The sequence below is a fragment of the Stenella coeruleoalba genome, assembly GCF_951394435.1.
Source record: "Stenella coeruleoalba genome assembly, chromosome: X".
Lineage (NCBI taxonomy): Eukaryota > Metazoa > Chordata > Mammalia > Artiodactyla > Delphinidae > Stenella > Stenella coeruleoalba.
This window is the reverse complement of record NC_137152.1, coordinates 55,507,898-55,534,851: the sequence shown is the minus strand read 5'-3', so window position 1 is coordinate 55,534,851 and position 26,954 is coordinate 55,507,898. Positions and strand designations below refer to the sequence as shown.

At 42.3% G+C, this 26,954-nt stretch overlaps 1 protein-coding gene across 6 annotated transcripts in view; it reads right to left on the bottom strand.

The window, feature by feature from the left end:
- Window positions 1–4,036: 4,036 nt before the first annotated feature.
- Window positions 4,037–26,954, bottom strand: part of TAF1 (TATA-box binding protein associated factor 1) — a 98,950-nt gene continuing 76,032 nt past the window's right edge. For 2 of the 6 annotated variants that reach the window (XM_079911728.1, XM_079911731.1), the window contains exons 33-39: window positions 22,622–22,689; window positions 22,161–22,277; window positions 18,630–18,755; window positions 17,716–17,814; window positions 17,295–17,451; window positions 16,528–16,705; window positions 11,860–13,833 (exon numbers count right to left, since the gene is read on the bottom strand). In XM_079911728.1, the coding sequence (XP_079767854.1) occupies window positions 13,611–13,833; window positions 16,528–16,705; window positions 17,295–17,451; window positions 17,716–17,814; window positions 18,630–18,755; window positions 22,161–22,277; window positions 22,622–22,689 (968 nt within the window). In that variant the 3' untranslated portion in view covers window positions 11,860–13,610. Of the gene's footprint in view, window positions 5,774–6,016; window positions 6,180–9,279; window positions 9,321–11,859; window positions 13,834–16,527; window positions 16,706–17,294; window positions 17,452–17,715; window positions 17,815–18,629; window positions 18,756–22,160; window positions 22,278–22,621; window positions 22,690–26,954 lie in introns of those variants that run through there. The other 4 variants (XM_079911732.1, XM_079911733.1, XM_079911730.1 and 1 more) reach the window with 3 other exon arrangements.

The window sequence follows — 26,954 nt, the reverse complement described above, 5'->3', positions numbered from 1 at the left end:
GTTTTTGATTTCTGGGCATCTCTTTGCTGATATTTTTAATTTTGAGTGTGGCTTCCAGCTGGCAAGGTTTGGGTTCGTTTGGTTACTTTGGTTTGAGCGCGCAGGCATGTTACTAACTGCTCAAGCTAGAATGGGAAGCGCTTCCTGTAAGGTTCCACCCCTACCTGGGAGCCCCTTAGAAAAAATTTTGAATGACTGGTCAACCTATAGCTATGATCCAATGACAAAGAAAAATGGCCTAAAAATGGGTCTCTTACAATTAGATCTTTATTGCCACAGGATGGGAAAATGGACTGAGGTTCCCTTATGTCCAGGACTTTCTCCTATAATTGAAAGCCTGAGGAATCAGAAAAACTCTCCTGGCTCAGGGAGGAAAACAAGCCTCCCCCACTTCTGCATGTTCCCTTACTCCTTCAGATTGTTCTGATAAGCCTTAGTAGACCCTGGAACGTGGAATATCGAGGTTCCCGGCTTGGCCAAAGATATCCAGCCGGTGATATTAAGTAGAAGGGTTATATAGTGTCTAAATATAAGGTACCAATTTCTTAAACGTAGGGAAGATCCTCAAAAAATGTTTATAAATAGATTACCAAAATAGGAGGCCACTGGTCTGACTAAACTAACCATAGCTGATATTCAGAGCCTGATAGGAATTTTGGAAGAGGACTCCTCCCCTAAGCTAAATGAGGAAAAGTAAAACTTTCCAACATGGGTGAATGGGTATGTCAGTCCTTCAATATCATTGAGGTAGTCACCCAATTCTTTGAAAAAGAAAACAAAACTGTCCTTGTTTTACGAATGTAGTCTTTACAGGACCAGAGGTGTGGCTCCGAAAATAATCCAAAACCCACCAATCTCTTTCACCACTCCCAAAACCTTCCCTATTTATCTTAAGAGGCTTATAAGTATTAAACAAAAGGGAAACAAAGTCATCCTAGGAGGAACTTGCCTGTACCATTGAGATGCAAATGTCCTATCTGGTCTTCTCAGGAACACTTAGCTCTGCCATCTTTTTAAACTGGAAATTTTAAAAAGGGTAAAGTAATTTAGAATTTGACTTGTCAAGGATAAATAGAAATCTTAAGTGTCTTTTCTTCTGTAAACACTAGTAAAAAGTGTTTAACCATCTAGATAGGTGACCTTGATGTGTTCCATCTGCTAGAAACCCAATTTGAATCCAACCCCTTGTAACTGATGGCTTTTATGTTGTACCCGACTCAGGGCTGAAATTCGAACAGAAACTATGAGGCCTCTATGTTGGTTTGTGTGTTCGTAAGTGTCTATATGTGTGTTGTAGGTGTATGGTATTGCCAAAAATGAATTCGTAAAAGAGCTCTACTAGTTGGCTTTTTAAAAAATTAAGTGCTTATATAAATACTCAAAAATAGAAAATAATCTGGCTAGAATGAATTTCAGGTTCATGTCATCTGCAAAATATTCAGTACTAAACAGATATCTGGTATTGAAGGTGGCTTAAGCTTGTTGGTTTGATTAATATAGATATGTTAGAGTCATCAATGTCAAGTATAATACTTCTGTCGTACACCTAGAGGTCAAATAAGACCTTATTCTGTATCTATCACAAATTTGTCAACAAGAAAAGGAACTCAATGGGAAAAAACTTTTAAGGAAAGTAAGATATGTGTTTTTAGTAAAAGGTGTGAAGGGCTTCCCTGGTGGCGCAGTGGTTAAGAATCCACCTGCCAATGCAGGGGACACGGGTTTGAGCCCCGGTCCGAGCCCGTGTCCTGCAAGATCCCACATGACGTGGAGCAACTAAGCCCGTGCGCCACAAATACTGAGCCTGTGCTCTAGAGCCCGTGAGCCACAACTACTGAAGCCCACGCGCCTAGAGCCTGTGCTCCGCAACAAGAGAAGCCACCGCAATGAGAAGCCCGCGCACCTCACGAAGAGTAGACCCCGCTCCCACAACTACAGAAAGCCTGCGCGCAGCAACGAAGACCCAACTCAGTCAAAAATAAACTAAATAATTTTTTTTAAAAAAGCATTAAAAAAATGTGTGAAGAATGAAAAATACTGAAAAGAGTGATACATAATCAGGATTTTCTAAGATTGCACTAAATTTAGTTGGGTACATGGATTTCAATAGGAATGGGCTAGAACAAGACTGGATTTGGTTTCTCCAAAGTATTCTTTTTTTTTTTTTACATCTTTATTGGAGTACAATTGCTTTACAATGGTGTGTTAGTTTCTGCTTTATAACAAAGTGAATCAGTTATACATATACATATGTTCCCATATCTCTTCCCTCTTGCGTCTCCCTCCCTCCCACCCTCCCTATTCCACCCCTCTAGGCAGTCACAAAGCACCCAGCTGATCTTCCTGTGCTATGTGGCTGCTTCCCACTAGCTATCTATTTTACGTTTGGTAGTGTATATATGTCCATGCCACTCTCTCACTTTGTCACAGCTTACCCTTCCCCCGCCCCATATCCTCAAGTCCATTCTCTAGTAGGTGTCTTTATTTTTTTTTTTTTGCGGTACGTGGGCCTCTCACTGTTGTGGCCTCTCCCGTTGCGGAGCACAGGCTCCGGACGCGCAGGCTCAGCGGCCATGGCTCACGGGTCCAGCCGCTCCGCAGCATGTGGGATCTTCCCGGACCGGGGCACGAACCCGTGTCCCCTGCATCGGCAAGCAGACTCTCAACCACTGCGCCACCAGGGAAGACCAGGTCTGTGTCTTTATTCCCATCTTACCCCTACGTTCTTCATGACTTTTTTTTTCTTTCTTAAATTCCATATATATGTGTTAGCATACGGTATTTGTTTTTCTCTTTCTGACTTACTTCACTCTGTATGACAGACTCTAGGTCTATCCACCTCACTACAAATAGCTCAATTTCGTTTCTTTTTATGGCTGAGTAATATTCCATTGTATACATGTACCACATCTTTATCCATTCATCCGATGATGGATACTTAGGTTGCTTCCATCTCCTGGCTATTGTAGATAGCGCTGCAATGAACATTTTGGTACATGACTCTTTTTGAATTATGGTTTTCTCAGGGTATATGCCCAAATCAAAACTACAGTGAGATATCATCTCACACCAGTCAGAATGGCCATCATCAAAAAATCTAGAAACAAATGCTGGAGAGGGTGTGGAGAAAAGGGAACACTCTTGCACTGCTGGTGGGAATGTACAGCCACTATGGAGAAAAGTACGGAGGTTCCTTAACAAACGTGCCTTCTTAAGTCTTTTGTCATTATAGACACTTACGGTTTCAATCTAATGCCTTTGCAAAAAATGCTTCCCCTTCAAGAAGATTTATAGAAAGGACTTTTGGATATATACAAGTTTCTGACTTTCAGACCATAATGCTGAACTGTGTAAGAAATTGAAGAATTCTAATGAAAAACCTGATGGCCTCATAAAGCTGTTAACCAAAAAAGGATTAGTTATACAGGATGGAGTGAACTGGTGAATATGGTTATTTTTATGGTTTCTATCTGAAAAAATTACCGGTTTAAATCTGTGTTTTCCAGGTATAAGGAGACCTTCCCCTCAAACTCATTATAACTTACAGAAATTTGGTAAATTATACTTTTTTGTAAGCAGAATTGAAACATTTATCTTATCTATCTGCTCCCTCCAGAGTTTGGAAACTCTTAGGTTCCCTGCAGCTTTATCAGATAAATTAGGAAGGCTACCCCACTAGTGGTTACAGAAATCCCAAGGTATTTTGGAGACCTCAAAAAGGGAGGAATTCACCTACATAGGTTAGGCAAAAATCTGTGATAAACCCTTGGTGTGACTTTCTTAGCCCTGAGAGGTCCTTTAAAAGTCCAGTCTGAGACTCCTTATAAAAGTTTCAGCAAGGGCTTCCCTGGTGGCGCAGTGGTTGAGAGTCTGCCTGCCGATGCAGGGGACACGGGTTCGTGCCCCGTTCTGGGAAGATCCCACATGCCGCGGAGAGGCTGGGCCCGTGAGCCATGGCCGCTGAGCCTGCGCGTCCGGAGCCTGTGCTCCGCAACGGGAGAGGCCACAACAGTGAGAGGCCCGCGTGCCACAAAAAGAAAAAAAAAAAAAGTTTCATCAAGTAAAAAGTCTATATGATCAATTACAGTTATATAAATCATCAAACCAAGTTTACTGAGACCACACTTATTTTGCAAACCATTTAGTTTTAATTTGGTTACATTTAGTAGAAAAGAGGGTAATTTTAGAGAGAAAAAGATTTTACAATGAATGTTAAATCCCAGTTTTGTTAATGGAGATCTGTAATTATTAAGACTCATCTCCCACATAGTTCTTTGCTGTTATGTTATATTAATGTAAAGTTTAATCGAATCATTATTATTATTTTTTAGAACAACAGACATAATATCTCACAGTTTCTGTGGAAACAGATATAGGAAAACAGGTGCAACTTAGCTGGGAGTGTCAAAGCCTCAGGCTCCGGCTCTCAGGCAGGCTGCCATCAAAATATTGGCAGGGGCTACAGTCATCTCAAAGCTCAACTGGGGGCTTCCCTGGTGGCACAGCAGTTGGGAGTCTGCCTGCCGATGCAGGGGACACGGGTTCGTGCCCCGTTCTGGGAAGATCCCACATGCCGCGGAGCGGCTGGGCCCGTGAGCCATGGCCGCTGGGCCTGCGCGTCCGGAGCCTGTGCTCCGCAACGGGAGAGGCCACAACAGTGAGAGGCCCGCAGTGCCGCAAAAAAAAAAAAAAAAAAAAAAAAAAGTTTCATCAAGTAAAAAGTCTATATGATCAATTACAGTTATATAAATCATCAAACCAAGTTTACTGAGCCCACACTTATTTTACAAACCATCTAGTTTTAATTTGGTTACATTTAGTAAAAAAGAGGGTAATTTTAGAGAGAAAAAGATTTTGCAATGAATGTTAAATCCCAGTTTTGTTAATGGAGATCTGTAATTACTAAGACTCATCTCTCACATAATTCTTTGCTGTTATGTTATATTAATGTAAAGTTTAATCGAATCATTATTATTATTATTATTTTTTAGAACAACAGACATTATCTCAGTTTCTATGAGCCGTGGCCGCTGAGCCTGTGCATCCAGAGCCTGTGCTCCACAACGGGAGAGGCCACAACAGTGAGAAGCCAGCGTATAGCAAAAAAACAAACAAACAAAAAAAAAAAAACAAAAAAACAAAAAAAACACAAAAACTCAACTGGGGGAGAGTCCCCTTCCAAGACTGCTCATGTTGCTGTCAGGTCTTCCTTCTTTGTCACATAGGCCTCTCCACTGGCTCTCTGAATGTCCTCATGACATGGCAGCAGTCTACTCATAAGGAGTTGGGAGATTGTTGGGGAAGGTCCACTCATTGGGCAGAAGTCAGGTTACAGAGAATAATTCACCAATCACTGTCCAGCAGCGGGGTGTGAATGTGCAGGTGTTTCACGGCCACCTGAATGCGCCAGTCTGCGTGGCGGGCAGAAGACACTGTGCTGGACGCGCTGCGGCTCAGGTAGCGCAAGTTGGAGAGCCTGTGGTGCGGGATGGTGGGCAGGGCACTGCAGATGGCCTCCTCGTTCATGGTAGTGGGTGGCGCAGGCACTCAGGCAGCCGGTCGATTCCCTGCGAGCCGGGTTGGCAGGCCCTACAGCCTGCCGGACATTAGGTCACGAGGGCATCCATTCTCCGCGCAGCCCACGCCAAGCCGCTGCTTATCCGGAGCCAAGGAGCCGGAGCGGAGTTTAATTGCATTATTAAAGGATACTCTAAGTTTGTTTCTGAAGCTTATCTCCGTAATTTCTTTGCATGAAGATCAGATGCCCCATGACCTGCAACCAGGGGATTATGCATACCGGAAAAGACAAAATTTAAAGGACTATCTCCAACCTGGAGAGAAGGACCCTTTTCAGGTACTCTTAACTAGCTTATGCACAGCAAAACTGAAGGGAATTGACTTTTGGATTAATTTCCACTCACAAAGGGCCCCTGCACTGGAGTGGCCTATAGAGAGGATGGCTGACCTTGAAAATCACCTCAAAACAATGCTCAAACAAAGGAGAAACTACACTCACACCAGGGCGAGAAGACGACGACATCAGAAGTAGACAGCTTGCCCGAGATCCTGGACCTGGCTCATTTCCCCTTCCCTTGAAGCTCTCTTACCTCCCTTCAAAGCGGGAGACGGGGTGCTGCTGAAGTATGAAAAAGAGCAATGACCTGAGCAGCAGCAGCAGCCTGAAGAAAAAAATGAAAGGGATCTTATCTTAGCACGTTCTTCTTACTACTTACGCCTCTCTAAAATTAGATAGAGTAAAACCGTGGGTACATCATACCAGAGTAAGAAGATTATCAGCTATTGACCAGCCAAGCCTGCCTACAGCCAACAGACTCCTGAGAAACAGACATCTCACCCTTTGGGAAACTTTAAGTATTTGTTCCGACAAGTGGAATGAAAGTTGTTTTCTTATCCTTTCTCATACCTTCTACCTATAGATTCACATGCTGATTATTTCGATAATTCTAACTGCTAGACATGTGGTCAGCTTCCTATTTCTGGGTCTTCAGGATTGCCTTGATAGGTTTTCCCCATACAGGGAATGGTTTGGAAACAACTGGCTACAATAAGTCTCTCTGAAGTGCCGGTTCCAGACTGGGCTTCAGACTTACTCCCCTGAATTCCCAAGGAAATGAGATCTGTTCTGTCTACTAACGTTCTAGTTGTCACTCCTCTTACTTCTAACTGGGTCTGCTACACCAAAATGGCAAAACAAAGGTTTGAGTTCTTAATCACACAAGACTCAGATCCAGGACTTGGAACTCAAATACTTCTAATTTGTTATCTATTCCCCAAAATTTAGGCAGGAATATGCCCCAGCTCAGCAAGAAGTAGTTAAAGCTGTTGTCGCCCCGTTCCCTAAAAGATTTGGGGAAAGATACAGCTGAAGTGGGGATGAAAACCGAGTCCCCCGAAAGCTGAGTTCCTCTGCCGAGTTTACGATTAACATCTCTATCCAAAACGATTGTTCCCTTTTCTTGTCCAACATCTGTTCTCCTCAAGATTGAGGAATACCAAAGAAAAGGAAGGGATCGATGCTGAGTAGGGCCCTCTGGGGCTCCTGGGCCGGGAGGCCTTTTTGTCCCCCATTTCTTGTAAGCAAGACTCCAGCCTCCATGACCTTCCCTGAGTTCCAAAGGGCAGACCTGAACAGTTGCTAATCAAGGGAGGAGCAGCCACAAAACCACCTGAGGCAAGATTAAAGTGACCAGAGAAGCTCAGGAGATTAGGAGACCCTGAACACACCCTAATCTTGTCAGCAACCCCACCCTTTTGAAACTCTGCAGAAGAAAGAAGAATGCAAGACTGTTACTGCCTTGATCCTTATCACATACCTCTGACCACTACCCCTGACTATACAACTTCTCCCTATTCCCCAGTGAAGGGGGGCACAGTTCTTGAGGCCCTAGCCTACTGTGTTCCCCTTTGCCTGGCAAAGAAATAAAGCCACTCTTTCTTTCTCCTCCATCACTCTGTCTACATATTTCTGTTTGGCACTGGTGCACAGAGAGCTAAGATTTTGGCAACAACAGCTGATACAGAGGATAGCATAAATTTGGGAATGTTGCTGAATCAGTTTCCCAAACTTCTCAGATAAGAATCACTTGGAGGGAATTCCCTGGCAGTCCAATGGTTAGGATTCTGTGCTTTCACTGCCAAGGGCATGGGTTCAATCCCTGTTTGGGGAACTAATATTCCACAAGCTGCGTGGCGTGGCCAAAAATCACTTGGGCCATCTGTAAAATATACACACCACCAGTCTTCCCCAGACATTCTGACTCAAGAAGGTTGAACTGGGGCCTGGGAATCAGTACAAGTACACCAGTGGCTTATCTTCAACGTCAGGGGGAAACAAATTAGATTATTATATTTAGGCAAATATTTGCACCGTAATACCAAAGACCCTGGAATTGCCAAAGGAGATTAAACTACCAATAGGAAAAAAATTTGTCTATTTTTACACTGATATGGAACCGGTGTTTTGGAAACACAATCCTGACGTTACCTTCTCAGGCTCCACCCCACTCCCACTGAAAAATTTCCCACTGCTTTTAGAATATAGACAAAACTCCTTACCATGGTCCACAATGCCCAGAGTCATGGTTTCCTTCCTACTGCTTCTCTATATCCAGTACCCATCTTTCTGGTCTTAATTTAAAGATGGCCCTTCTCTAGGCTAAGGCTAATCTCTTCGACCCTTGGTGCTCCTGAGGAAGTTTCCTCATTTGTAAAATGGGAATAATATTGATCTCATAGATGGTTCAGGATTAAATGAGGTCAGGTAAGAAGAGCTCTCTGCACAGAGGGGCTGGCACAGTGAATGATAGCTATTATTTAATCAAATCAAGCTCTGTTTCTACTTCACATTCAATTCAGTTCTTAAACCCACTTGTCATCTGGTTTCTGCATCCACCATTCCAAAGAAACTATTTTCATTAGGCTCACCAACTGCCAAGTCCAAATGACATATTTCAGTCCTTATCTGACTGACCTTTCTGCAAATACTGGACATTGCTGACCATTCCATCCTCTGAAATTCTCCTTTGGCATCCCAAAAAACTGTATCCTGGTTTCCTCATACTTCTCTGGCCAGTCTTTTAAAGTACCTTTTGTGGTTCCTTCATTGCTTACTTTTTCAAATTAAAAAAAAATGTTTTATCACAGTAATACATGCACATTTATACGCCAATGAGAGCTACTCAGCAAGGTCTTCCTTGACCATTAAGTTAGAACCCTCACCCCATACCCTCTCACATCACTTTGTTTTGTCTTCGGAGTACTTCTCTCACTCTGATTCACTTGTTTGTCTCCCCGCCCCCACTAGATCCTAAACTCTTTGAGGGAAGGGGGTATGTTTTATTCACTGCTGTATTCAGAGCACGAAGAATAATGCCTGGCACCCACTAGGCTCAATCAGCATTTGACTGACTGAAATATCCCCCACATTTAATCAATCACTTGTAGATTCTACCTCCTCAATTCTCTCAAATCTTTGCCCACTGTTCTTGCTTCACAACTGACTCATATCTTGCTTAAATGACTGCCACAACCATCTCCAGTCCTATTCTATAGTCCATATCCCAAATTGCAGCTAAAGTGATCCAAATCCTTCAATAGATTCCTACTGCCTTTAGGATTATGTCTAGATTCTTTAGCAAAGCATATAGAGCTCTCCATGATCTGGACCCTGGCTAATTCTAGTTTCAGCTTTTGCCAGCCCCTTCCATATGCACCATGCTCTAACCATCCCTATTTATAGTCACATGCAAACTGCTTTACCTTTTCTGCTTCTACACCATGACAGCTGTGTTGCTGAGGACCTTTGGGGAAAAATCACACAATAAAGTAAATCGGTACCATTTTAAATAAACAGCCTTTAACCTCATTTGTTCATTGAACACCTATAACAATCCTTTTATGGATCCCATGTCAGCTCCAGCTCCCATTTCCCTCATGACCATTAAAAAAAAAATACCAAGAAACACTTCAACATTAATAGAAGGGTTTACAGTGAAGAGAATGCGCCCCTCCCCGACCCTACCTCACTCCTAGAGGTGTTAAGTTTGAAGTGCAACATGCGGAATCTTCTCTGTGAATATGCAAATATGGATTTACATTCCTTTTGTCTCCTAAACAAGTGAAATTAAATGTCACCTGCTATTCTAAGACTTATTTCTTCAAGAATATCTTTCCTATTAGCACATGTAGATTTTCCTCATTCTTCTTCAACAGTTGCATATTTTTTGACTGGACGTACCGCAATTCAACCTCTCTGCTACTAATGGGACATTTAGCAGGTTTTCGGTTTTTCATTCTCTCTCTCAGCAGTTCAACACTTTTATTCGAGCTCCCATCCCATTTTCACTTTTCTCACAAGGATGATTTTACCTATTCCACAGAGGAAACTGAAGCTATGAAGTGTGAATTCCTCCAACTTTCTACCTCCCTCATCTATAGGCTGATCTGTAACTCCAACTCCTTCCTTCCTTTGTCTGGGGGGGGAATCTCTTCTCCTATAGGAGGAAATGCTATCTATGCTAACATTCCTTCCTGTTTTCACAGAGGTCTTTCCAACAATTATCTTCTCTTGCTTTTTTCCAACCCCTCCTTCTCTATTGCTTTCTCCCTTAAGCCTACGCAAGCGTACTTATTTATCTTCCTTTTTTTTTTTTAAATTTTGGCTGCGCTTCGCAGGCTCCGCATGCAGGATCTTAATTCCCTGACCAGGAATCAAACCTGCGGCCCCTGCAGTGGAAGTGCAGAGTCTTAACCACTGGACAGGCAGGGAAGTCCCTATTTTTCTTCCATCTTAAGACTCTCCCCCTCTTTTATTCCTCACAGCCTAGCTTCTTTTTTATTTTTTATTTTTTTTCAGCCTAGCTTCTTGAAGGGGTAGTCTATGATCTCTCTTGTCACTTCCTCATCTTCCATCTGTCCCTCAACCTCCTGCTGGCTGGCTTCTAATCTCACTCTCTTGCTAGCTAAGGTCACCAGGGACCTCCTAGTTGCCAAACCCCAAAGCTCTCAGGCTTTATTTTACTTCTCTGTGGTATAGATGCTAAGTCTTTTTCTTTTTTCCTTTAAACCTCCTTCCTTGGTTTAAGAAATATCATTCTTCAAGTTCTCCTATTTCTGACCACCCCTAAAAATTGGTCTATACCAGCATTCTGCCCTCCATACTCTTCTGACTCTACACAGGCTTCCTGTGTGATCTCACCTACTCCCAAGTTTGCACAAATCCTAAGCTTTCTACCTATCATAGTTTAAACACACATGCTCCCAACCGAACTTAGCTATTTCTCCTACCTTCCACCCTCAATCTGTTCAGTGAATGGCCATCACCATTTACCCAATCACCTAAGTCAGAAACCTAGATTCCACTTTTTTTTTTTTTACTTTCCATTATCCAATCAGTCACCAAGAGGTACCTCTCATTTCACGCCTACTGCCAATGCCTCAGCCAGTTTTAAGTCTCCATCATCTCTCATCTGGCATCAGCCCTCCCCAGCCCATCCATTTTCCACACTGTGCCAGTGATCTAAGATGAGCATTTGAACCTGAGCCTTGTAAATAATCACTACACTACATATGTTTCCTATATTCCATCCATCCAGAACTACTTGTTGTTCCATGAACAGACCATGTACTTTCATGCCCCTAAGCATTCTGTTCCCTCTGCCTAGAATACTTCCCCCGCACTGACCCCGGCAAACTCCTCCCTACTCTTCATGATCTATCTGAAGGGTTCCCCTCTACGAAGGCTTCTTACCCTCACTTCATAAGCAGAGTTGGTAACTCCTTATCACCATGAAACTTTATAAATATTTATTGCAATGATTATTTCTTATTAAACTTATTTATATTTATGTGTCTACCACTCATTCTAGACCTTAAGTGCCCTGCCATCAGAAACTGTATCTTAATGTCTGTATCAGCATCTAGCAGACTACTTGATAAAAATAGGTGGCTCGATAAATGCTGAATGAATGAATACCATGTACCCATCCAATCAAGCTAAACCAAAATTCTGGAAGCCACCTTTCATTCTTCCTTCTCCACTCCCAAATGCCAATTGGTCATCAAGTCCTGTTGATTCTATCCCCTAAACAGCTCTCAAATTCATCCCCCTCCTCCCCATCTTAATGCCACAGCCCTGGTTCAGGCTCCACTACCCCATACTTGAACTAGATTTGCCCCTCTCCAAACCACTCTCCGCACTAGTGCTGGAATTTTTTTAATTTTTTTATTCCAAAAATCATACATTCTTGTAAAAAATTCAAATACAGAAATAAAAGCACAATACCCCACCCAGTATACACACAAGCATATAGCCCCCTCCCCTCCAATCCCACTCCCCAGAGGTTATCACTGCAAACAGTTTTGTGTATATCCTTTCAGACCTTTTCCTTTGCATATACATATAAGCACATATAAATACACACACATGGGTTTTGTCATTTACAAAAACGGTATCACACTTGTTACATGATTGTTCAATTTTTCCTCATTTAATATACAGAAAATTCCTAAAACACAAATCTGATTATATCACTCCACTAGAGCGCCTCATTTCTCATAATATGAATTCATATGCATTAGCATCAAAATCAAAGCTCTTGACGATATGCTTCCTATCCATCTTTCAGTCTCATCTCTAGCCATTCCAGCATTCGAGGGACTGGAACATAAACCACCTTAAATCCTTTCTGGAACAAGGCTGGTACAAACAAACAAACAAACAAACTAGGAACACACTCTGCCATTTCTGGAGTTCGTCCTTTTCACTTCATGTTACACTCTGCCTGCACTTTTCCATCTGGCAAGCTCCTACTAATTAATTCTTCAACAATCAGCTTAAAAATTACCTCTAGGAAGACTTCCCTGACTTTTTCAGACATGATCACTCTTCTTTTTTCCCCTATACTTTATATCTAGCTTCTTAATTGCACTTATCTCACAGTACTGTAATGATTTATTAACGTCTTGAATTCCACCCCCCCTCCCCCAACTTGATGGTGATATTGTTCAGTGAAAGGAATGCGTCTTATTTCATTTTGCATCCCAAGGTTTTGATGGAACGCTTACCATGGAGCAGACGCTCAGTAATGAATCTGTTGAGGATTTTATGATTCTAGGAACATTTACTGAGTACCTACTCTGCACAGAACCATATCCTAAGCATGAAAAGAAACAGAAGACACAGTCTTTGCCCTAAGGAACTTACCATTTCCCTACCATTTCCCCTGGGGGGGAGGGACAGAACACATTTACATGGCAACATATCATTTCTGACATATAGGCTGTTTCAAACATTTAGTTATTTGCCTCCAATCCATTTAGGAACAAGGCATTGTATAATCAAATAAATAATAAAATAATGGGCAGTTCAGTTTGTCCAAGAGGTTTATGTTTTTAGTGTGGCATAGAGTCCACCAGAATCCAATTCTCTGTCCCAGCAGAGGGGCTGTCCCCTGTTCCAGCCTGCAAATTAGAAAACTGAGATGATACCATGCTTGGAAATTTTCTAATACATCAAGAGGACATAAAGTTATTAGTTATTTCATGATTTCTCTTCTTTCCCCAGGAAAGAATGATACTAAGAGCAATAAATGGAGTTAAAGGGGACACTGGAGAAGATTACTCTCTGTTAGTGGTAGGGGGAAGGGGGTTGCTTGGTTTTAAATCAAAGGGTGGCACTGCCCCCAGGAAGATCAGGAGAGGTGATTTTTTATCAGTTACTTACTTACTAAATTTTTTTTTTTTTTTTTTTTTGTGGTACGCGGGCCTCTGACTGTTGTGGTCTCTCCCGTTGCGGAGCACAGGCTCCGGACGTGCAGGCTCAGCGGCCATGGCTCACGGGCCCAGCCGCTCTGCGGCATGTGGGATCTTCCCGGACCAGGGCATGAACCTGTGTCCCCTGCATTGGCAGGCGGACTCTCAACCACTGTGCCACCAGGGAAGCCCTTACTTACTAATTTTTAAAGGCTACGGTACTAGTTAATCTGGTGATTTCAAGATCAGACACTGTACAAATATAAACAAATGGGGGAAAGGTGAACCACCTAGGCTGGAGAACAGGGAAGGCTGACCAAGGAGGCCCAAAGGAAGCCTCATTCATCAGAGTCCAAGTCACTGTCCCCAGCAATGGAGTGGAAATCCTCACTGTCCTCCTCGTCCTCTGACAGGTGGACCTGGCTTAGTACGCTCGGCCCAGAGCGCTGCTCTTCCTCCTCCTCATCTTCTTCCTCCTCTGATACCTCATACCCACCGATGCTGCTGAAGCTTGTGTCTTGGGTGTTCGACTTGGGATCAGGCTCCTCATAGCTCCCATAACTGAGAAGAGAAACATGTCATCTCTCAAGCTCGGACACCATCCTCTAGCTGACCAGTCCCGTTCTTGGTGCCACCAAGGGATCAGCCCATCTCACCTCCCCTGGACACTAAAATGATGGTTCTGGACTGTTCTACAGGTCCCTGAGAGAAAAATGATCCTATTCAAAAACATCAACTTGCCAACTTCATATACGCAAGAATCTGAATGAAAGAAACTCCCCTACACCTGAACAACACACTGCCAGCTTACATGACCATAAATGCTCTGAGAGCCTCATAGTTTCTTCTGCCACTTACAGCTTCACTCATCTACATATCCAATTAGTCAACAGTCCTGAAGATTCTACCTTTTCAATATATCTTGTCTCTACCCCCTCCTTTCCAGCCCTATTCTGCCTGCCTTGGCTTAGTCCTTTGTGATCCCTGGCCGCCTGCACCACTGAAATCAGTCTTCATGCCTCCAGTCTTGCTCTCCTCCAATTAATTCTTCACATTTCTGCCAGAGTGCTGTTTATTTTTGTTTGTTTGTTTATTCTTAATTTTACTTAAAAAAAACCACAAGTAATGCACGTTCACTGGTTAAAAAAAAATTAGAATATACACCAGAAAAAAAGAAAAAGAAAAAAAAACACCAATAACTCTACCACCCAGAGATAATCTTTTGGTATATGACCTTCCAAATTTTTTTCTATGCACTTCACTTTGATGCTTAAACATTTTCTTTTTATTTACAAAATTGGAATACTCTACATACTCTTCAGGAATCTGCTTTTTCACTAATGTTTATAATGAACATCCTTCCATGTCAATAAACATACATCTATATCATCATTTTAATAGCTGCATGGTATTCCACTGTATGGCTGTAACAGGATTTATTTCAGTCTCTCACTAGAACATTTAAGCTGTCTTCAATTTTCCCACTATTAGAAACAATGCTGTGATAAACATCCTTGTACAAACATCTTGATGAAGGTATTTTATTGTTCCCATGGAATAACTTCCTAGATATGGAATGTGGGGGCCAAAGGGGATGCACGCTTTTTAAGTTTCTGATTTATAATGATAAATTGCTGTATCTCTCTCACCTACCCGTTTCAATTTACCTTATCAACCAGTCATTTCAGAATGTCTTTTTCCTCATGCCTTTTTCAACACTGGGCATTATCATTCATTTTAATCTTTGCCCATCTTATAGGTAAAAAAATTGCATTTCATTGTTTTATTGCATTTCTTTCTTAGGAAAGCTAATTTTTCATATATTTATTGGCCATTTGCATTTCTTTTGTAAACTGTTAATTCATGGCTTTTGCCCATCTTTCTTTTGGGGCACAGAGCAACTTTTCCAAAATACAGATCTGATCATACTACGCTCATTCAATGTCTGCCCCAAATTTTCAGACCCTTCATGATTTGGTCCTTACCTACTTCTTTAAACTGTCTCTATTACACGGATCATGATCAAAACCTCCAGCCACACTGAGCTACTTGCATTCTCTAGAAGTGTTTCATGTCTCTGTGTCGTCATACACGCTGTTCTTAGTCTCTGGAATGTCCTTCACTTTCCTTTTCATTTAGCTGATTCCTATTCTGATTCAGCTCAGCTTCTCTAACCAGCTCCCCTACTCCACTCCTACCCAAGTCCCAGAAAAATCCTGTCGCTGCCTATCAGAGCACTTTTCTTGTTACACTGTGATCATCATCTGTTTGCCTGTTTTAGATTTCCCACTAGACTAAACTCCTTGAAGCAAGGACAACATCCTTGCTTTTGTACTTGTAAATATCTGCTGGATGAATAGACTCTTACTGCTTGCTGGATACCTGTGGCTTAGATGTATCATATGTACCTTAAATCCAACATGTCCACAGACAAATTCATTTTTTGCCTCCTTTCCCACTCCATCTAATACCTGTTTTTCCTCTTTCTTCTCTCAGTGACATTCCCATTCATTATATATCTAATCTCCTTACCTCCTAAATCCAATTGATCTACCCTCTGAACAGTTCTTGAATATGTCCCTTCCCTTTCTTCCACTAATAGATTCCAGCTGAATTCCTTATCACTGCCCTAGAGTTATTTAACACACAAATTTGATGTTACTTTCTTTTCCTTAAAGTGATGATTCCCATTAACCACAATCCAAATGTCTTAGCATACCAGTTAAGGTCCTCTACAGTATAATCCCTTGCTACTTCTAGAGTCACAACGCCCAGCAACCTCCCTTCTGTCTGGAATTTACTTTGCTATATTTCTGTGCCTTTGAACATACTGTTCCATCTCTAAGGATCTCCTCACCTGTTGCCACTTAGCTACTTAGTAGACTCCTATTCATCCTGTAAGGCCCAGTTCAAATGTTCCCTCATCTGTGACACTTTCCCTGATTACTCCAAGCAGAGAGAGATACTCCCTCCTCAGTGGTGACTTGGCACTTTGTACTTAACCTATGTTATGTAGCTCTCATCACACTGTATTTGTAATAATTTCGTTGTATCAGTCTCTTCCACTAGACTGTGAGCTCCTCAAGGGCAGGATATGTCTTGCTCCTCTGTGTATCCCCAAGGGCCTAGCACAGTGCCTGGCCCTAGTAGGTGCTCAGGAAATGTTTGATGGATGAAAGTAATCTGATGCTGGGCCCTCTGACATCATAGCTGGGCACTGATGCCACAGCCCTGTAGCATGTTGCTACCGATTACCTGATGTTGCTATCCTCCAAACCATGAGAAGCCTCCCCACCGTCTCCCTCATAGGACATCATGCTTTCTTCATTTTCCATGCCCATCCTTGTGTTCTCCTGAAGCATGCGGGGCTGTTTGGGTCTTATCCCACCAGATCCCACATCAGAGTCACTTCCACTTTCACTCAGCTGGATAGCTGTGAAAAGAGACAGATCTTGAGATAAGTTTGACAAAGAATTAACATCATTGGCTTAGTCTTCCAGAACTCGTTAATCCCATGCATCTACAGAGGCATCTTGCCTGGACTCCTCACCTCAGAGGATTGCCTAGGGTCAACATTGACAAGATCTGTAGTTTGGAAAGAGAATTAAAAAATCATTTCCTTTTTCCATTTCAGTGCTATCTATCTGTTCTTCCCCCCCCATCATGTCCTCCTATACTCATCCCCTGCTATTGTCATTAATCCACAAAAAAATCCCAAAGCAGGATCTTTTTCTTCATTTTCCTTCCCTATTGCCACATATAACACTTCTATCTCGTTTTTATCAAGTATTTAAATCAAAACCGCTGCTTTGGCATTGCCTTTTTGACTGTCATCTTTTGTACCTCCTGTGTTGTATTTTTTCACCTCTTCTAAGACTAATAAATTTGATCAGCCTATGAGTGAGTGCTCAGTACCCTGAGGTCTACTAATGGGACTTCAATAAAAGAGCAATTTCTGGTAACAGCATATGTGGCCCAGAGCTTCCTCCCAAGTCCTGAGGGTGCCATGGTGAGCTACGTACCAGAGAAAGGGTTATCTCCTTCTTCATCACTCCCAGCATCTTCCTCATCATCTTCTCCTTCAGACATAAGCAAATCCTCATACAGGACACTGGCTTGAGGCTGTTGCACAGTTCCCTCCTCTTCATCTGCAAGATCACCATCTGCATCTTCACCTTCCTAAATGAGACCAGTTGAGGATCAAAGTCCCATTAATCGACCAAGTAAAAGACCAGAAGCCACCACCAGCCGCACCCCCCTTGCTGCCTTACAAGAAGTTACATAATTTTGGTGGATAGATTTGTTTAGCTGGTTCTTACAAGTCAGATTGGGCCTCACTATGGAGACCTGATAGCGCCTGGGGATTTGGCCTGTCCTGTACTACTGGGGCTCCTACCATATAAGGGTATAATGTAACCATGAGCTTTCTGTAAGCATACTCACTGGGGCTGGAGTCTTAGGTTTCCCATCCTCCTCATCATCATACCCTTCAATATCTACATCAGAGTCTTCCTCGCCCAGCCTACCTCGGCCCTGGCGCATCTGAGTAAGGAACACAAATAGCACATCATTGAGGGACGTGCCAGTAGGAGGAGTTAACCGAAGGCTCTCACTCAGGACCGATGCTCCTCCCTGATATCCCAGCCAACCCCACAGCTAGTGGGGGCTGTTTACACAGCTCAAGCCATGTGCATTTTCCCCCATTCATTCTTTGGAAATCACAGGTAGGGTTAAAAGAAAGAAAAACAAAAACCCAAAGAACAGGAAGGCCTTGGTCTACTATTGCTGTATCATCACAAGGAGACTCCTCCTTTCTAAACCAAGCTTTCCCTAGCTTGTGTTGGACTCTGGGACAGAAAAACCCTCCTGGATTTTGCACTCTCCAGTGGAACCCTGACTGAGATCAGCTGATAAGATTTCTGGATTCAGATCAGGAGTATCTGCTGATACCTCAAGAAAAGGCCAACTTAAAAAACTTAATTTTAAGAATAACTTTAATTTAGATAACTCATATACAGTAAAGTAGCAGGGCAATTATTTTGAACTCTGTCTCTGAATGCAGTTGGTCTTTCTAGTCACCTGTCAGGCTGCTGTGATGCCTCACACATTTTTCACACTTGTACCTTCCCTTAAGTTCTGCTGTGCCTGACTCTGCCCATGGTGACAGATAGAAGACAATGCCAGTCATGCGACCTGCCACCGTCCCACCTTGAAATCACATTTCCAGGCCTTAATTCCCAGGGCCAAGGGGTCCAATCATCATCCTTGACACATGTCCACACACCACCACCATCACTCCCCCATCCCCTACCCCCAAGCACACTACCAATCTCACAAAGAGAAAAAGAATATCCTACCTGTGTCACCTGCTTTTCTGGAGTGGCAGTGGGAATATCCAGGACAGACATATTGCTCTCATCTTGAAATACAGAGGCATCTCGAGACATACTGAGGGATGTGTTGGTATCATACAAGTCAGGAGGCTGTGGCACAAATCATACAACTTAGCTTCTATTTAGTAAAGGGAGCAAGAAATACAGAGAACTCCCCTTTAGAGCATTCACTGCAGAAAAAGGTCATGCAGAACAATCCATTTAAAGAGAAAACATAGTTTTGACATAGTTTTATGGACAGATTTTTGGGTATCTCACAAATGTTGCTCATTCTAGCAGAGAGGCATCTGATGTATATGATCAGAAGCCTGAAGCAGAAAAGCATCAAAGCTATGGGACAATTCTATGTCCTAACAGCCTTTATGGTCAATAACCTAATTTCTTCTAAGCCTTGTCTTATTGTTTTTAGGCCCAGGGCTTTATACCAGTGCCATTTAGATTGTTTGGTTTAGAGACATCTAATAGAAAAGGGGATAAAGAAATTTCAGTTCCAACCAGAGCATGGAATGGGGTAAGAGCTTATGAGCTCACCAGAGGATGCTACGAGGCAAAATGGCATGGTGAAAAACCATGGACTTTGGAGTAAACTGCCCTGGGTTTGAGTCCTGGCTCTACCATTTGCTAGCTGAGTAACTTTAACAAATTACTTAATTTCTCTAAGCCTTGATTTCCTCAACTGTGAAACACGGATGATAATGTCTACCTCACAAGGTTGTTTGGGAGAATTAAGAGATATGTATATGCTCCTTACCCAATGCTTGGTAGTCAACAAATTATAGCTTCCTTCCTTCTTCCCTCTCCTGAAGAGAACAGGGGTTTAACAAACCGTCTAATTCAGTGAAAGGAGGGCAGGAGGGACTAAAAAAGAACAGGCTGGAAAAGTAGGAAAGCATTCTCTAAAAAGCTGGCTGAGGGTAGAAATATTATGTGGCTATTAAAAATGTTTTCAAAGACTATTTAATGAAATAAAATGCTCATGATATAATGTGAAGCGAAAACAAGACAAGATCATAATGACCAATTTCACTTTAAAAATATGTCTATAGGGCTTCGCTGGTGGCACAGTGGTTGAGAGTCCGCCTGCCGATGCAGGGGACACAGGTTCATGCCCCGGTCCGGGAAGATCCCACATGCCGCGGAGCAGCTGGGCCCGTGAGCCATGGCCGCTGAGCTTGCACGTCCGGAGCCTGTGCTCCGCAACGGGAGAGGCCACAACAGTAAGAGGACCACATACCGCAAAAAAAAAAAATGTGTCTATAAACGCACACGTACACGCATTACAGATTTGAAACACGCCAAAATGTTCACAGTGGTTGGTTCTTTCTGACTGGTGGACTTGATTTTAAGTAACTTATTTATTCTGTATATTTTCCAATGTGTCCCAATGAACATGTTACTTTTATCAACAAAAAACCCACATGTGTTACTTTGCTGTTGGTTTTGTTGTTGTTGTTGTTTTTAAAGTAAACAAGGCTGATTGGGAACAGGGTTTTGGAGAAAGAGAGGCAAAACAGAATTCAAAGCATTACACTGCAAAAAAACTAGTTGTGGAACAAAAGAAGAGAAAATCAGGGAATGAAACGCTATGTGGGAAAATGTAAAGCAAGCAATTTTAGAGAAAGTGTTAAGCTGAATGTATGGTGCAATATAAGCTGGGTAGAAATAGTTGAGTGAAAATACATTATTGATTACCACCATTTAGAGCTGGAAGTAAAGTAAGATTACTGTCATGTTTCTACACAACAAAATTGTATTATGACAGGTTAAACTTACACAAACACACTTTAATAGCATTTGGGTTTGAGAGTAGTTATGAGTAAGGACAATCACTCATGCGCATCTTCCTCAGGTTTAGAAATAATGCACTGGGCTTTCTAATTTAAAACGTGTATATATGAGTGAAGGCAATGATCAGAGAGTGAACTGGAATAATGAAGAGGCAATACCTACACCCTACTCCTCATAGGAGATCCTCTTAACTGCACAAAACAACAGCTACTGCTCCGGAGGAAGAACAGTTGCCAGGTTTTCCTCCACCATTTGAGATAGTGTGGGAGGGGAAGGGAAGAAAGGAAGATGGCTTCTGGGTCTAAGGGTCTGACTCACCAAAGGGCTAGCCTTAGGCTGTCACAGAGCAGAGCAAACACGCCACTCAGTAGTTAGACTCTCCTGGGGAATGATGGCTAAAACCCAGGCTTTAACTTACCACAAAGGGTCTTGTGGAAGCTGTGGGCCTATTAGCAAATAGGACCTTCCTGGGCAACATCACTCACCCAAGCCCCCTTGACCCAATCTGCCCACACACTCCAAGAGCCTTTCCTTGTTCTGGGCCTGGAAGACGTATCTTAGGGCTCTTTATACTTGGCCCCTCAGTGGCCTAGGTTTTGGGGTGAAAGAGAGAGTAAAAGATAGGTAAGGAGAGTGCATGAATGAGATATAGACAGCAATTATCCAACAGAGATCACACAGGTTGCATTATTAGTTCAGAGTGAAACCTGAGCAGAATGGAAAAACGTTTTCCAGTGGGAATTGGGAGAAATATGCATTAGAATATTTGGTTAAATTTGAAAGAGCCTCTGAGAACCCTGTAGGTGACTTTCATACAGATAAGGAAATAAACATTTCCTGAATGTCTACTATGTGCTGGGCAAATGACCTTGTTTAATATTTGCAACAACCTTGAAAAGTACATTTTAGAGAAACGGAAACTGGATTAGAGGGGTTAAGTTAACTTCCCAAGTTCACAAAGCTAGATAGCAGCAGAGCTAAGACTCAAACCCAGGACTGTTTTATACCAACCTTCATGTACTTTCCACTTTACCATAGTGCCTCCAATACAGTTATATTCTGGTAAGTCTTATTATTCAAATATACCAGCCCTCTAAGAGTATAGTATAGATGAAAGAGACTCTTAGTACATTCAAGGGTCAGATCAGAAAGAATAAAAATTTCTTATTAATCTTGCTCTCTAGTCTTTCACATGAAAATTGAAGAACATTATAAAACATTACCTGTCTTCATTTATGGGGAGAGCGAGTCAATCCAGGAAAATGGGTGACATCTGAGCTACACTGAGATATCTCAGAAGGAATGAGTAATCAGGCATCTATAAGGCACAGGAACAATGTGGCCCATGTCTATACTCTAGGGATGTCCTAGAACCCCAATGCATGAGGCAAGGGAGCCCCAGAGACTCAAGAGAATGCCTCTGGCCATGGTAGTCAGGAATCTGGTATTCCTAAATACTGCCTAAACAACTAAGATCCCACCCCGTTCATTCATCCCATATCTGTCTCTTCTGGATTCAACAAGGCTACCAAGACCCACGGCCCTCACTCACCTTAGCCTTTGAGAAGACAAGAAAGCACACGAAAGGCATATGAAGAGGAAGGACAGAGAAGAAGGGTATCTCAGTAAATACATCTGTTAACATGCTCCCAAGTTCCCAAACCAAAAAGAAAACTGTAAGAGGAGGCTTCTAGTCCTCAGACTCACCTGAGGTGTGTAAGGCCCTGGGGTCATTGGGTCCAAGCTTTCTAACTCTGCTTCCTCCAAAGCTGCTTCTTTAGCTGTGCAAATATCCTTCTCAAGTTGAGTCAAATGCTCATCATACTGAGAAATAAAGAAAATTAGTGAATTCATTCAACATTTGTTTTAGACACTGGGGATACAAAAGTTGTAAAAAGAGCAAATGAAAATCCCTGTCTTCGAAGAGCTTCTATTCTAGTGGCAGGACACATATGGTAATTAAAGTAAATAATTACATAGTTTATTAAAAACATTTAGTGCTAGGTAAGAAAATAAAGCAGGGAAGGAACTAAGGGATGTGGGCTGAGGTTTGGGGTGGGATATTACATTTTAAAACAGGATAGGCAGAGAAGGCCTCCTCATCACTCTAGGGAACAAAGGGATTCCAGAAAGCTAGATCCTAAGGGGACCTCCTCTTTACCACTTACCTCAGTCAATGTCTGGTAACAGACGTTCACAATCTCCTGAGCAGTCTTGGTATACTGACTTTCAGGCCCTAAAAATGAAAAGAGAATGCCATTACCTTTGCAGACTTCAGTTCCAGAAATTTACATTCTGTCACCAGCGGTAGTGTCCCATTACCCTAGATCCAAAGAATCATGCTTCAGCTTTAACTTGGACTCTTGCTCTACTTTTGGAGGTAGAAAATTTCAAACACATACAAAAACAGAGACACTAATAAAATGAACTCCCATGTACCCATTACTCAATGTCAATGATTATCAATACATGGTCAGCCCTGTTTCATTTACACCAACTTTGACACTTCCCAAATTATTCTGAAGCAAATTGCAGCATTTCATTTCATCCATAAATTGTTCAGTATGTGTCTTTAAGGACTCTAAAAAAATAACTATGTATGATACTATAATGGTAGATACTTGTCACTATACATCTGTCAAAACCCACAGAATGTACAATACCCAGAGTGAACCCTAATGTAAACTATGGACTTTGGGTGATAATGATGTGTCAACGTAGGTTCATTGATTTTAACAAATGTACCACCTTAGTGGGGGAGGCTGATAACAGGGGAAGCTGAGCATGTGTAGGGGCACAGGGTATATGGGGACTCTGTACCTTCTGCTCAATTTTGCTCTAAACTGCTCTAAAAAATAAAGTCTATTTAAAAAAACAAACAAACAACTGTATTACACCTAAAATAGTTAACAATAATTCTTTAATATTATTAAACAGCCAGTCAACATTCAAATTTCCCCAACTGTTTTACAAATGTTCTTTTACATTTGATTTTTTGGAATCATAATCCAAATAAGGTCCACACACTGCATCTGACTGATGTAAGACACTTTAGTCTATTAGGTGATTCTTAACCAAACTACACAGCTCCCCATACAGTTTTTGTCACAAGTTGCAAACTGGTGGCTTGCAGGTCAATCCAATTTTATTTGGCTCACAAAAAAATCAGTTCAGGTGGTGATCGTTTCATAATGTGCAGAAATGTCAAATCATTGTATTGTACACCTAGAACTAACATATTGTTGTAGGTCAATTATACTTCAATTAAAAAAAATCACTTCAGTTTGTGAAAATGGATTGAGCTGTGCACTCATAATATATACACTTTTCTGTATGTAAACTATACCTCAATAAAAAGTTAAAAAAAATCTTAGTTGGCAACATTCAACAATCAAGAGATTTCATATAAAAACCCAAATGTCTGGCTTCTCTTAAAAAAGTAAAAGATGTGGCAACACAGGGTTAACATTCTCATAATGCACCGATGGGCTGGATCTGAGTAGCAGCTGTCCCTTTTAGATAAGGCATGTGTTTCCCAGGTTACCTTGGTCCCTACCAGAGCTGCTTAATTCATTTACGCCCGGACCCTGAAGGCATCTGAGTTTTTACTCCCTGCCTTAATTGCTTTATAATATTCTTTAACATACTGTTCATTCACCTAATCATTCATAAAACATTTTTGAGTACCTTCTAGGTGCCAGGCACTAGATACAGAAAGGAGTAAGATATAGACCATATCCTCAAGAAGTTATGGTCTAGCACAGTGAGATAGACTATAAACAAATGGGGCAATACAATGCAGTGAAAAAATCTATACAGGGCTCAGTAGAGGCATAGAGGAGGAAGTAGCCAATTTAGGGATGTAAGAAGGAAAGCAGAATTAGGAAAGGCTTCTCAGAGGAGGTGATGCTTGAATTAAATGTACTATTTATCAGGACGAAAAGGATAAAAAATATACCACAAGTGAAGTTTTCGTGCCGTAACTACTCTATTGCAAGCTATTATACAAATAAATAACTCTCCTTCAGTTAAAATCTCTCACAAGCATAGGTCATCTGTTCTTTTATTTATTTATTTATTTATGGCTGCGCTGGGTCTTCGTTGCTGCATGCGGGCTTTCTCTAGCTGCGGTGAGCGGGGGGCTGCTCTCTTCGTTGCGGTGCGCAGGCTTCTCATTGCCGTGGCTTCTCTTGCTGCGGAGCACGAGCTCTAGGCGCGCGGCTTCAGTAATTGTGGCACTCGGGCTTAGTAGCTGTGGCTTGTGGGCTCTAGAGCACAGGCTCAGTAGTTGTGGCGCACAGGCTTAGTTGCTCCGCGGCATGTGGGATCTTCCTGGACCAGGGCACGAACCCGTGTCCCCTGCATTGGCAGGCGGATTCTTAACCACTGAGCCACGAGGGAAGTCCCAGGTCATCTATTCTTTATAAAAGATAAGTAAAGCTGTGTCCTCACACAAGCTGACTGTGCCAAACACAAACCAGAAAGAAAACGCAGTCAACCAAAAGATATTCAGGACATGTATAAAGACAGCCAGAGCTGGCTCACAGTCAAGAACAGTCTGAGTGATAAGAAGACCGAAGCTGAAGTTTCTGAGTTCTAATCTTCTAGGGCCACCAGTAGGTTGGGTCCTCAAAGTACTGATGGACACAGACTGCAAAAGTTATCAGACAAGCTTTCATGTTGATAGAAATGCATGATGTTAGAGAAAACAGCCTGCATACAGGTTAGAGCCCTCCTTCACCAGGCCAGTACATCAGCTTATTGCAGTATCCTGGCTCTTATACCTACCTACCTGACTCATCCCTCAAACTCCAGCCTATAGAATAAGAATTCAGCTCTTCAGTTTTGAAACCTAAACCTACACCAACGCTTTCAATATCTCAGTGCTCTCATAATACAAGGAAAAATTAGTTTATACATTTGCAGTTTTCTCTTACTTTAAACCATTTAAAAAATGTGACCTCGGGCTTCCCTGGTGGCGCAGTGGCTAAGAATCCGCCTGCCAATTCAGGGGACACGGGCTCGAGCCCTGGTCTGGGAAGATCCCACATGCCGCGGAGCAATGAAGCCCGTGCGCCTAGAGCCCGTGCTCCATAACAAGAGAAGCCACCACAAAGAGAAGCCCACGCACCACAACAAAGAGTAACCCCTGCTCGCTGCAACTAGAGAGAGCCTGTGTGCAGCAACGAAGACCCAATGCAGCCAAAGATAAATAAATAAATAAATTTGTATTAAGAAAACCCTAAAAAAGTAAAATAAATACCCACTAATAAAACCCCCAGAATATAAAAAAATACACTTACTTATATAGCTGACATACTTCTCTGTGTGTTTTGATTACTAGCTGTGTCTGTTCTCAGTTTCTGACAGTCCATGCTCTCAAGAGCTACAAGGGTTTCAGCTATTTAACTCTATTATAACTCTATTATTAACTCTATTATATGCAAAGTGGCACTGAAGTATAATATTTTGGATCAAAGATGGTGGTGGAGTTGGCAAACCACTGTTAACATCACCAAAAACGGATAAAAATACAGATATTTTCTTAACCCTACCTATACCAGAAATTTGTTTGTTCATTTATTTATTTATTTATGGCTGCACTGGGTCTTCGTTGCTGCACACGGGTGGTGAGTGGGGGCTACTCTTTGTTGTGGTGCATGGGCTTCTCATTGCGGTGGCTTCTCCTTGCGGAGCACGGGCTCTAGGCGTGCAGACTTCAGTAGTTGTGGCACGCGGGCTTAGTAGTTGTGGTGCACGGGCTTAGCTGCTCCATGGCAAGTGGGGTCTTCTTGGACCAGGGCTTGAACCTATGTCCCCTGCATTTGCAGGCGCATTCTCAACCACTGTGCCACCAGTTAAGTCCCTACACCAGAAATTCTTGAATGGAGTGATGATGAGTGAGATCCATGAACCCCTCAAACTGTAAACAGAATTCTGTATATAATACATATTTTTCTGAGTAGAAGATCCATAGTTTTCCATCAGATTCTCAAAGGGGTCCATAACCATCTCCATAATGCTAAAAATATTGCTCTATATTCTGCAGCAATCAGGTGCTTACCAAAAGTAGGATGATCAGGGCTTCCCTGGGCGCAATGGTTGAGAATCCACCTGCCAATGCAGGGGACACGGGTTCAAGCCCCGGTCCAGGAAGACCCCACGTGCCGCGGAGCAGCTAAGCCCGTGCGCCACAACCACTGAGCCTGTGCTCTAGAGCTTGCGAGCCACAACTACTGAGCCCACGTGCCACAACTACTGAAGCTTGCGTGCCTAGAACCTGTGCTCTGCAATGAGAAGCCACTGCAATGAGAAGTCCGCACACCGCAATGAAGAGTAGCCCCCGCTCGCTGCAACTAGAGAAAGCCCATGCACAGCAACGAAGACTCAACGCAGCCGAAAATAAATAAACAAACAAATAAAAGTAGGATGATCAGCTTTAAGTTTCTCAGCTTAGGAAGAGAAGAGTCATCCAGTGAAAAGACATACACAGACAACAGG